General features: G+C 40.2%; 1 protein-coding gene across 1 annotated transcript in view; it reads right to left on the bottom strand.

The window, feature by feature from the left end:
- LOC124158035 (striatin-3) overlaps positions 1 to 12,452 on the bottom strand; it is a 73,775-nt gene that overhangs the window by 3,883 nt on the left and 57,440 nt on the right. The window contains exons 10-12 of the mRNA XM_046533189.1: positions 7,080 to 7,247; positions 5,611 to 5,741; positions 4,896 to 5,100 (exon numbers count right to left, since the gene is read on the bottom strand). Coding sequence (XP_046389145.1) covers positions 4,896 to 5,100; positions 5,611 to 5,741; positions 7,080 to 7,247 — 504 coding nt within the window. The remainder of the gene's footprint in view (positions 1 to 4,895; positions 5,101 to 5,610; positions 5,742 to 7,079; positions 7,248 to 12,452) is intronic.

The following is a 12,452-nucleotide window of genomic DNA, read 5'->3' as shown; positions in this document are numbered from 1 at the left end:
ATCTGATTAAGGGCATAAAATATTAAACTGGAGCCGTTAAACCAAAAATTTTATAATACCTAAATAACATCGTTGTAGGAGTCTGAGCCACGGCCATTGGAAGGGGGATACGTTAATTGTAAGTTTATGATATCGACGGCATATCATTCATTTAAGTATGTAATTAGAACGATTTTGATGTTTACTAATGTCCGCTTAGCTTTTATATACAATAACTTCATCCGTTTATTCGTAGGTACCGGAGAATTCATCATTTAGGACTGTCTGTGCTTGTATTATGGGGTGAATTCCAGTCAATGCAACTTTTGCTCGCTGATTGGAGACATCTAGGAACATTTTTGTGCCAAAATAGTGTTATTTTCAACGTGACATCTCCCGTTAAGCTACTGCTAATAATCACAGTGCCAGTGGTTGTAATGCACAAAGTTTGACAACGTTGAAAAATATCGGCCAAGAGTTATCAGTGTTCCATCGTGATTGAATTGTAAAAAGTGCTATTAAGCTATCGATAAATGTCTAACAGTAGTGTAAAAATTGTCAGTGGCGTGCTAATCTCCGTTGTTCACTGTAGATATGACATTTCACGATCACACAATTGAAAAAACTGTGGGTGAAGTTTGTTATTCCATTATTTCAACGAATAGTAGTGAGAAAAGTCACCGGTGTCACTTGTGTGGGCTAATTTATGGGTTTAAATCAGTGAATAAATAGTTGTTTTCATCATAACGAGTTCTGTTATTGTAAGTTGTACGTGATGAATATAAGAATGTGACAGTGACTTCCAGTTTTTGATAAGAGTATTTGCCTATTCCCCACTATATTTTTATGGTATATGCTAGTATATATGTATATTGTTTATGGATTTACCTATATTATTGAAATAGGTTGTAGCTTGTGTGTGTGTTGGCAGCGGAACCGATTCGCGATCTCACATGTGGATTGTGTGCAGACTGTTTTGCTGTGAATTCGTACCGTAGGACGGATAGGACTACCTTCTCCACTAATTCAGCGTTGCCAAATTCAACAGCACAGCTTACTCTAATGTCAACAGCACAGCTTACGATCGTTATCCCCCAGTATTACAAGTTTCTTTTACATCTCGATTTGCCGCCGACATATAGCAATAATTTGTCTTAACAAATTCCGTGAGGGTCGTGGCATCAATTTTCAGTGTCCTAAAAAAAGGCTGGTGTCTTAACACCCCATGCCACACGCCTTTTAGGCGGCAAGCGGGGTATTATGTAGATGAATTTCAGGTGTACTATTCGAACGAGTGGCAACAATATCATCCATTTTTCTGATAACTAAAACATACGAAGCGAAACGCTTGTACTACATCATCCCAATGCCGCATTATTAATATCCCAAGTAATAATCTAGGCACAATAGCAACAGGAAAACTTGCCCAAGAATAACAGAACAAAATAAAGTGACGATGAGCAGCTAAATACTCCCTCAAAACAAATTTTACACCATGCGCTCAGCGTATTTCCCAACTCCCTACGGTTGTTTAGGTACCTATGACGTCACGCCTGGCCTCGGCAACGCTCGGGTGTCTTCACGCAGTGGTCGGCTCAGAGAAATTTTTCTCGATTTTAAATGCAATTTTTTTATTTCTTTTGATGTGGGATGGAGAAACTGAAGATATTTTTGCGAGCTAATGTATCCATTTGACTTATTCAAAAGTTTTTAGAGCAATCGACGACCCATGCAGGTTCCCCATTCTAAATGCAGCATCCCATAAGAGGGAGTGGGAAGAGTTCCAATCCTCTCTTTGCATTTGCCATTGCACGATTGCATGATTGTCCTACTCATGAAACATTTTGTTTAAAATCTCTCGTAGGGGTTATGCAACAGAATTTCTGCTGTGGAAAATTATAAGAAAATATATGACCGGCCAGTACTGCGAACCTTCCCAAAAGATTGAACAAGCATCGAGGGAATCTTTGCACCGTAAGATAGTAACCATGTTAGAAGTACGGCATAAACTCATGTAAGTTACGCACCCGCATAAGAGACGCACTCCTATTTTGAGCATCGGAGCTACAGAAAAAAATTTTGTGGCATTTTTCATTTTCGCATCGTGTGGTGTAGCAGAGGTATGCCTTGACTTAACCTAACAATTATCAAAATTTACACGGCATTTTTCAGCTGAATTTAAACAACATATATGGTGCTCGCAGATATGTAGGCCTTCACTTGTAGTCTTAAACTTAATATGCTTACCAGGGATAGTCATATGGGACACCTCGAATTCAAATATGTGCGGATAATGCCTTCACCGGTTACTTCCAATTGCAATTTGCCAAAGAAATCAAATATGGATACAAAATTGTAATTTAATGCTTCATTTAATTCAGCATCCCGTATAATAAAGAGGCCATATGTCCTGGTTTGGCTGGGACAGTCCCGATTTTACCGATTTTGAGGGTATCACCTCAGTTTCCTAAAATTCTGTACAATGTACTGGTTTAGTGTAAAAAATGCAGGAATTTTTGTTTTGATTTCGTGCAGAAATTATGTTTTTATAATAACAGATTATAACAGAAAGAGTAAAAAAACGAAATAAAAGTTAATGTCATTAAAGGAAAAAGATTCAAATAACCATAATAAAAAATATTCAAAGTTTTGATTTTATAAACCTATTTCCATGTAGTAAGGCTAGAGGTTTTTGAACTTCACTGGGGACCCGTCCACCCGGTAATGAGATGTCCCTGTCTAGGGCAAAATATTTATGGCCACTTTACATATAAGGAAGTGGAAAGAGTTCTGATCTTCCCTTCGCATACGTCATTACACTGCAATGCTTGTCCCACTCACAAACAATTTTGTTTTAAAGCTCTAGTAGGAGTATTGCAATAGCATTTCAGCCATGGACAATTTTAAGGAAAAATACAACAGGCACATAGCGTGAATCTTCCCAAGAAATCGAGCAACAATCAGGGGAATCTCAGGACTGTAAGATAATAACCACAGTGCAGATTACATAAAATCACCCTCGGCCCTCCATCAGCCCATGCCTCATAAAGGTTTATTTCCTTAATACAAAATTTTAAATTATAATTCCAGTAAATGCAATGCCCCATAAGAGTGGAAAGAGTTCCCATTCTCTCTTCGAATGCACCGTCGCACTGCTTTGCTTGTCCTACTCATGAACCATTTTGTTTAAAAGCTTTTGCAGAGGTTACATGGCAGAATTTCAGGAGAATAAAAAAAGGCATACGACTGGCACACAGTGTGACTCTTTTCAAGAGATGGAACAAACATAGAGGAAATCTTACTGTCATAGGATAATAACCACGTTAAAAGTAACTATGCCGCAGATTCCACAAAATCACTTTCCCCCTCCCTCGACCATCAGCCCATGCCCCTTAAAGGTTTATTTCCTTTCCGAGACCACACAGATCATAAATCATTATCTTTGAAGGAAAATATTAAGTTAAATGGGAACAACGGAAGCATGTTTCATCCCTACTCTGTCTAAACAACTGGCCAGCTTCAATTCTCCGTTTCTGGAGGCTTGGTGAGTCACTTACTGGGCCTGAAGATGTTTCGATAGCTTTCGGCAATTGGATGGCATGCACGAGGTTTCATTAAGAATGAGATGCATTTCTGACAGTCTTTAAGTTTTTTAAGTTCTAACTGATTGACACGAAGCTTCCTAGTAGTTACAACAAGGATATTCCAATATTCAACATAGTCCAAACAGCACAATTTCCAAAGAAACAAGCGTCGTATGAGCACACTCAAACAAGATGATATGGACTGAAGATGCAATTTGCCGATGCCACATGTAAGATCGGATGTTTTCGTGCCCTTGCTTATTCGTTGCTTGAAAGACGGAAGGAGTGTGCTCCCTCCCCTCTAACTCTTCTGTAAGTGCCTCGACTACCACCCCTTTCTCTTGCTGAGGAGTTATCTCATTCGGTTCCCGTACCTTGCGGCACGTGATCAATGTTTTTCTAAACACTGTCAATTGTGTGCAGATTACGCCATTCCTGATAAAAATGTCTTTCCTAGTTTGGAAACATTTTATTGAGATAAAAAAAACCCAATGTATGCCATGTGCGTACACTGTGTTGTGAAACTAGAGCGAGGAAGTGCAAAATCCACCTTACCACCATTGAAGCATCTGCGAGTGAAACACAATTCAGTATGCAATGAGAAAGTAACAAAATTCGGGGGAAGAGTGCGTGAGGAAAATTTGAATTCAGTCGATAATTTATCCGATGACCGAAACCTATTTTCATTTCCAAACGCAAGCGTAACCATTTAGATCCTGAGCATGTACACGTATTAGTGTTTTTAAAAAATCCCTTGAAAGCTTATAAAAACAATTTCTTATCACTAAAGATATCCTAGTGTGTATGACAACCAAAATAGCATTCCTTTGAAATTATGGGCCCAAAAGAAACTTGAATAATTATTTAGGTTCATAGCAGGCAATTAAAATTGCATTTGGATCAGAAAAAAACCCGAAGATCTGACTCCTGAAATCAAGATTCCGATTCTAGATCTGGATCTGAAAAAACCTCCATCCATCCATCCCCAACAATCACATCTTTAATTTGAATATTTACCCTGAAAAAACAATTCTAATAAGGAAAGGTGTTTTTCAAAAGCTTCTATCATCACGATTGAACTATTCTAAGCAATGTGATTTCATGGCATTACTTAAAATTACACTAAAGACTAAATATTTGATGCTCTACAAGGTACTTATTATATCAGGATGAATGTAAATGTTAGATAACATCTCTGCTCTTGGAATATTATGTTTCCGTTGAAATCCAGATAATGCTAAAATATCTCGTAGAATAACATAGACCAAGTGTCTCAATTGAATGTTTTAAAATTCACCTCAGGCAGAAACACAATACTACTCCAGCACTTACTTCCAGAGAGAAGATAAAGCCCATTGGGATCTACAGCAAGGGATGTGACAGCATCTAAGTGTGCCACCATTGCATGCACCAATTTGCCTGATGAGTTGTCAAAGAATCGAATGTGGCGATCCTCATGTGCCGTCACCGTGAGCGGTAGGGTGGGATGGCACACAACTCGATTTATTTGACGCCCTGACACATTATTCTCCACATCCTACATAGAGACACAGCAAGGGAAAACATATTACTATACAAGCAAGAGCCAGAATGACTTTTTCATTGCTTCAGACAAATTCATCTCATAGTAAACACTACATGATTGCTCAAGGTATCAAATGTTCAGGTATAATGGTAATAAGTCAGGTTCAACAATGTAATATTCAACAACACATCTATAATTGTTATTAAGAAAAGAAACTGAGAGGTTATGAATTATCTAAGAATTAAATTCAACATTTCTCCATGGCCATTGTAACAAATATGCAAATAAAAATTGTTTAATTGAATTGAGTGTTATCACTACTCCCAATAAAGACCATTTAACTTGATTTCTAGAAAAATATTTAAAAATAAAACTTGTAAATTCTATTTATTCAAATCAAAACACTCAAGTGACAAAAACAAAGCAATAAATGCCTTGTGGTATACACTCATGAGCACGATAAGAATATATACAGCCACATACATGTAAGTAGTAAAGATAAATGAGAAATAAATCCATTACCTGAGTTGTTTCTAAGCGAACTACAGGCTTAGCAGTCTCCAGATCATATATTACACAATGAGATGAGCTGTACGCAGCTACCATTCGGTTTGGTTCATCCCTCACAAAGTCAACAGATGTTGGACTACCATCTAGAAATTCAGAAAATGATAAAATAGAATCTAATGCATAAATTGTTTCATTGTTCTACAAGTCATACTGACATGGAACACAGTGAGAAAAATGGTTGCTTAAATCACTTAGTCAATGACTACAACCAATCAACTCCTCAGTACAAAATTACCATTAGTCATGATACCATCTGCAAGAATTAGCGCATCCTAGCTGAAAAATGCTATTTCAGTGTTAATGAATATCTGGAGGATGCATTGTAAAGTAATTTCCTGGAGGGTAACTGGAATGCCTGTTTTTTCCATTCCTCTATTAGTATTTATTAACCCTCTGGACTCTGTTTTAATGATGTGCATATCATATTTAAGTGATTATTTTAGGAATTCCCCAGAACCTAGTAATTTCAATCTTCATGTATGTGAATTTTATATTGACTTTAACCATGCAGATTTCTGTACTGCCAATGGTGAAATAAATTTATTATTATTGTTATTGAACTAAAATTAAATACACAGGCAGAACATAAAAATCAATTTCTATATTTCCCAGACTTACAGATATCCAAGGGGATTACCTTAAATTAGAAAATCTAATGCTGGCCAATCGAAAGTTTTGATGAATGTTATAATCACTACAAGCTTGAACAGACTTAATAACGTTACAATGGCAACATAGTGAAAACGTTTTCATAAAAAGTACTGCCAAATGCTAAATTCTCCATATAATTCACACTATTTTTATTTATTTTTCACCCTCAACTAACAAATAAGTTAAGATAGGAAATTATATATGTATTAGGTCTGCAACTAATTTCTCGATATATTCGAAAATCGACCTCCTGCATATATATTTGCATTCACCAGCTTCACTGCAGTATGATCCCAATAAAAAACATAGCAGGGGAAGACCAAAGTGAAAGCATATGGTAACAGCAAAGAATCACAGATTCCCAAAGATTAGGTTGACTTCAAATAACTATGCTTCATTTGAAAAATATTTGAAACAAGATTTGAAATTACTTAATTACAAAATTCTCGAGTGTCATGGGGATACTGTGTAAATTTGCCTGTGACCCACCAGTGGGTCTGAATGCAGGAGGGAATCAGCTCCGCAGAAAACAAATTAAAGAAGACATTGGTTCACAAATTATACCGATTCACAAATTTCAGAATTTTTGGTCTTTCAAATGAGAGGTTTTGCTTTGTAAATTCAGAAAAATAACAGCAGCAACACATTTTTACACTTTCACTGACATTTTCCACTATGCTGTGGAAACATAAAACACATGGCATAAATTGCTTGAATCACAATGGATAGAATCTGACATTTGTCAAAGTTAATTTGTGAAATGCACTAACCCTGATCTGAAGTGTAGGTGGATAAATGAGGCACTTTGCTCTGAGGCGCCCAGAGTCGAACAGATCCATCGGCTGAGCAGGATAGGAGTTGAGACCGCTGGGCATGAATACTCAGACCCCACACTGCATCTGTATGGCCTTCTAGGCTGAGGGTTAAAACCCCAGGATCTACAAGGAGAAAAGATAGTTCACTCATGACCATTCTGCACTCAAATAATTTTTCTAACCGAAATATTTTTCTTGCAATACAAACATAAACATTAATTATAAGTAGTGGCATAACTTAAGAAGCACTCAAGGAAAATAAGTAAACACAGAAATTAATAAAAAAACTGTTTGAATTAAATCTCCTTGGCTTAGGTACCAAGTAAGGTCGTTTAAGGATGATGTTGCAATGAGAAACTCTCTCATTGGGGCTGAGACTCAGCCAGTCAACTGAATCAGTCTCAACCCTGATGAGGAGGCGAGAGTCACTCATCGGAATGCCAACAGTCAATGGCCTTATCCCAAAAAAATTTTTAAGTTTAAAATTTTAAATTCCAGGAAAGCGTATCACCTTTCGTTTAACTTGAATAACTACACTGTCATGTGGGAATAGCAAAAATTTGGGACAATGCTAAATTACGGGTTAATTCCACATAGACTCATTTTTTGGTGGACAATAGTTTTGAGTGGGTTCCAGCTCCACCTTTATGTCCAAATGACCTGCAGAGCTGCTACTCTTTATGCACAAACAAGGCTAGTCAGGCACTCGCTGATTTTCTCCGTTTTCAATTCCATTGTCATAAGAGCCGTTTGAATGATGAAGCTAAGGATAGCCATCCTCCCTATTGAAGTTCTTATCATGATTCGCTATTTCTATTGCCTCCCTTATCAGCTGAAGGAAATATTTATTTAAGCCTTGCCACGGATAACACCAGAGGGACTAAGAAGACTAGCCTCAATGAAGCAAGCTTCGACGAGCGGCCAACCGGCCACCACAATCGATCTGTCTGAGGATCGTTTTCCTCTGCAGGCGACTTCACCAGCAGCCGCCGCCAATGTTTCCATTGCAGCCCGTCTATGTCCAATGGAAATAAAATAAAGGTGACTCTAACTGAGTCCAGGTCGGAGAACTCCATCGGCGCTACTCAAGGCTGCGAGTCACATCTCGCCAAAGGACAAGACATTGCCTCCACGCCGTCAGACAAAGTCCACAAAGGCCCATATCAGAGCCCTAGCGCACTTTCCTCTGCGAAAAGGAAGCCTTCTTCCTCCCTTCACTCCTCATCGGATGCGGAGGACGCAATGGAAGCCGAGTCAACCGCGGACGCTGATGGTGGATTTATATCGGTCATCAGCAAGACGAAAAATAGAAAGCAGAACAAGACTCCTTACAGTGTCGAGGCGGGCGACGTCCCTGCCCCCGCTGCAAAGAAGAGGATCCCGCCCATCGTCATGTACTATGTCAAGGATCTCTCTTCTCTCACCACCCAGCTTGTGTCCTACACGAAAGATTTCGAATTTGAAGTTCGGTGCAAGTCCACCAGGCTCTTTCTGAACATGCCAGAGGATCACAGGAATGCGAAGGTGCTGCTGGAAACCCTAAATATTCAGCACCATATGCAGCCGCTGGACAAATCGCCCAGCACCTGCTATCTCATCAAGGGCATATCCAGGTCCTTATCTTCAACCTCAGAATCAACGGCTCTGATACAACTTGGCTACGAAGTCCACGGAGTCTATCAACTAACAGTAATGGAGAATAGCAAGCCTGCAGGCATCGACCGCTTTGCGGCAAACCTTGTCAGGACTCACCCGCCGTTCCGTCCAAGGAGTCTCCATATAAGCATATGCAGGGTCTCCATAGAAGCTTTTTGGGGAAACAATGGACCCATGCAGAGCATGCTCTGCCGACGGTTCGGGCACTTTGCTGTCTCCGGCATGATGCCACCTCGATGCTTTTGCTGTGCTGGGAATCATTCCAGCGATGACTGCAGGAAGACAAAGTTACCTGCGCCAACTGCAGGGAAGCGCACGCTGCTATGTCCCAGAAATGCCGCTACTACACGGAAGCGGCACAGAGGCAGCACAAGAACATAAGTGCCACTGGAAAATCAACACCATCTCCTCGCCCACCAGCAAGGAAAGTTGACGCTGCCACTTCCTTTGCTTCTGCTGCCTCAGGTCCTTCTCAGGGCCATGCTCTACACAGCACTGCATAGAAACCTTCCCTTGCAGAACCTGACCAAACAACTCAGATTGCAGTCAACGCTGGGAAGATGAAGGCGATCCTCTTCCAGAAGAATCGCCACTCTCCCTCAGGAGGTGACGGTGGGTGAGGCTGTTATACAATGTGAGTCATCTACCCAGGAGATGTCCTTGACCGAGGTCTAATATGGAAGCAGCAAGTAGAGAGGGCAAATGGGAGAGCCTTCTCTGCACTCTACTGGCTGCGTGCTATTCTGAACCCACCGGTGCTGAGCCTGAAGACGAAACTGCCGCTCTACCGCACATGTGTCCTGCCAGTGATCACCTACGATTTGCCGGTATGGTCCTCCACAGCACCAACTCACCAACGTCAGCAGGTCATACTGAATGCCAGCCTCCGCTGCATTTTCAATGCCACTCGATACGAGGGCATCCCCAGCTTGCACAAAGCCACAAAAATAAAAACGTTGAAGAAACTTCTGCCCAAATGGGTGAAAAGTTTTTTTGACAATGCAAAGGAGTCGCTGTTCACAGAAATCCAGCTACACGCAGACATCGCGGTCGGCCCGCACAAGTACAAGTGGCCGATCGCCAGTAGAGAAGAAGACAACTGCACACCAGCAAAACAGCGGGTGATAGCAGGGCCATAAGAAACATCGCAGCAGACACAAAGACGTCATAGAGGTAAAACCGGGAAGACGTTGAGAAGAGGGGGACATATCACCTCTACAGGAGAAAGGAGCTGGAACGCATCCGAAACTGTTGTCCACCAAAAATGAGTTGACGCGGAATTAACCCGGAATCAATTTAATCACCATGGAAGCTTTCGTGATGAGTCTAAATTGCCTTCACAGAGTTAAATAGAATTTCCAATAAATGTAAGATATGGCCCCTTCGGTTAGCACACAAGCATTATGTGTCGGTTTGTGAGAGAGAGAATTTTTACAACGGGAACCAACAACAGCCTCTCCACCAGAATACCCTATTGTGGTGGTTTACGGGAATGTTACTTCCTTACCAGGGACCACCACAGACATGCACACACAACCCAGAAGGAATTCTTTGCAAGGCTGATGGGATCCCATTAAGGATGGCCAGGTATCACCACAGCCACTCTGACATACAATCGACAAAGTGCAATTCCTGGGAGAACTGCTCAGAAAGAGCATGATCAAAACTAAACATAAAAAGAAACAAAGGTGGCCATATCGGATGACCGTCAAAGAGAAGAATTAAATTACCTTTAATGCATACATGACAATGATCCAGAATTTAAGACATTTCACAAAAGACAAGGGAAAATCTCAATTTCCAAAGGCAAATTCAATAAATCATTGATTTTAGCTGATTAACAACTATTTTAACTCAGAATGTTGATAAAAATTTTTTACAACCCAAGTGTTAGAATTTCTTTCCAGTTAACATTTACACTTAAGCAGTCTCTACCAAATATTTAAATTTTTTGTGGAGAGGTATAAAGCATTTTAAATGTGGTTTCCAAAGTGCACCCATGCCTTGCTTAGTGCAAGGGGTGTGTCCCTGCTGGCCTGAAGACGATGGACAACTCGCCCATCGAAACGTCGGCCGAAATGGAGTTGGAGAACCTGACCTGGTGGAAATCCTGTGTAACCTTCCACAAATTTACTATATTTTATGATTTTTAGTTAATATTTGAAGGGGTATTAAAATTTTGTCCACAGACCTATTCACGGATAATATTTCATTGTCTTATTTGACGGAGTCGATTAAGTCTCACAAAGTGGCTCAGTATCATGTCTTCCAACAAAATACTATCAGCAATATTATCTCTCAAATTTACCTATGTCACAGAGTAGATATATACAGAGGGGACATTAGTTGGCTGTACCACAGGTTTCTCTGTTATGAAAAATGCGCACGGCGGCCATATTGAAAATAAGTAAAATTATGCGGTAAATTCAAACCAAAGAGTGCTAACGACTTACCATCCGCCGAAAAAAGAGGGTTTAAAATTCAAAGTAGCCTAATTATTTCTTTGCTAATAAAGGTAGAGGAAGGAATCGCACGCACAAATCCGGCAGTTATTATGTAAAGAACTGACAGTCTTGTTTTCTAAATCCTACCGACGACATCGAATCACCCATTCCTTGGACCTGCGCCAACATCACAAGTTCTTATTAAACTTTTTCGACAATTTCATGTCGCATGTAAAATAATACTCGAATATAAGTTTAGTTTCTTCGATCAGCAATGTAACTCAGAAAAAAATATGAAATTACTTACCTCACCGAGTCTTTAGGGAAACTGAAGAAACTCAACTTTGCTTCCGTCATGCCCGCATTGTTTTTGCAGTGGCTGAACACCAAGCAAAACCTTTTCTTCTCGTCTTATTTTCCACTTCCTTCATTTTCCACGTTTCTTTAAAACACTAGCACACTAAGTGAAAGCATTGAAGAGTGGAGGAATAAAAAAAATTGTGCGACAACACTCCAAGCCAAGCGCGAATGATAGCAACGATAGCAACCAAATAGCAACTCAAGCCACGTTTACTTATTTAGAACATGGTGAAATGCGCAATGAGCTGGTTACCACCTTCAGCCGTTTTGTCCTCTCTGTATATCCCTACTCTGTGCCTATGTTTCAGTACTGCATTGCGAAAGGCTGCAGTACTTTGTCAAAGGAATCATTCTATCTCGTATAGTATTACCATGCTGAATATAAAACCCCTCCAACGTCCATTCAATTTGCTAGCATATCTCCTCTCACAATTTCATCATAATCCGTGATGGTCGAGTGAATATTTTCGTGATATATATATATTTAGAACCAGGGGTCCCCCCCCTGCAAATTCCCTCCCTCTCCTGCCTGGCTTTCCGACAGCGATCATTGCAGTACAAGAGATCGTTTCAACACTTATTTACAGCTAAATGTTGTAAAACTGTTTTCAGTAGTAATGGAGAAAGCCAAGCAGAGGAGAAGAGGGAAGGATTCGTGGGAGATGCAGCTCTCCAAGCCAGAAAGAAATCCCTCTCATAGGACCCTGCCACATTTTGTCCCGATTCTGCATGCTGGTAGGAGAGAGACAATTCTCTCAGCCCGAGGCGATGGAGACTGATGAAGAGTTAGGAAGAGGTGAGGGTGGGAAGGAAGGGGGAGAAGCGAGAGAACAAGAATGACCTGGAATGAGGGATCTCTCGCATCTTG

The sequence above is a fragment of the Ischnura elegans genome, chromosome 4 (assembly GCF_921293095.1).
Source record: "Ischnura elegans chromosome 4, ioIscEleg1.1, whole genome shotgun sequence".
NCBI lineage: Eukaryota > Metazoa > Arthropoda > Insecta > Odonata > Coenagrionidae > Ischnura > Ischnura elegans.
The sequence above is the reverse complement of the archived record's forward strand: the minus strand, read 5'-3'. Positions and strand labels throughout refer to the sequence as shown.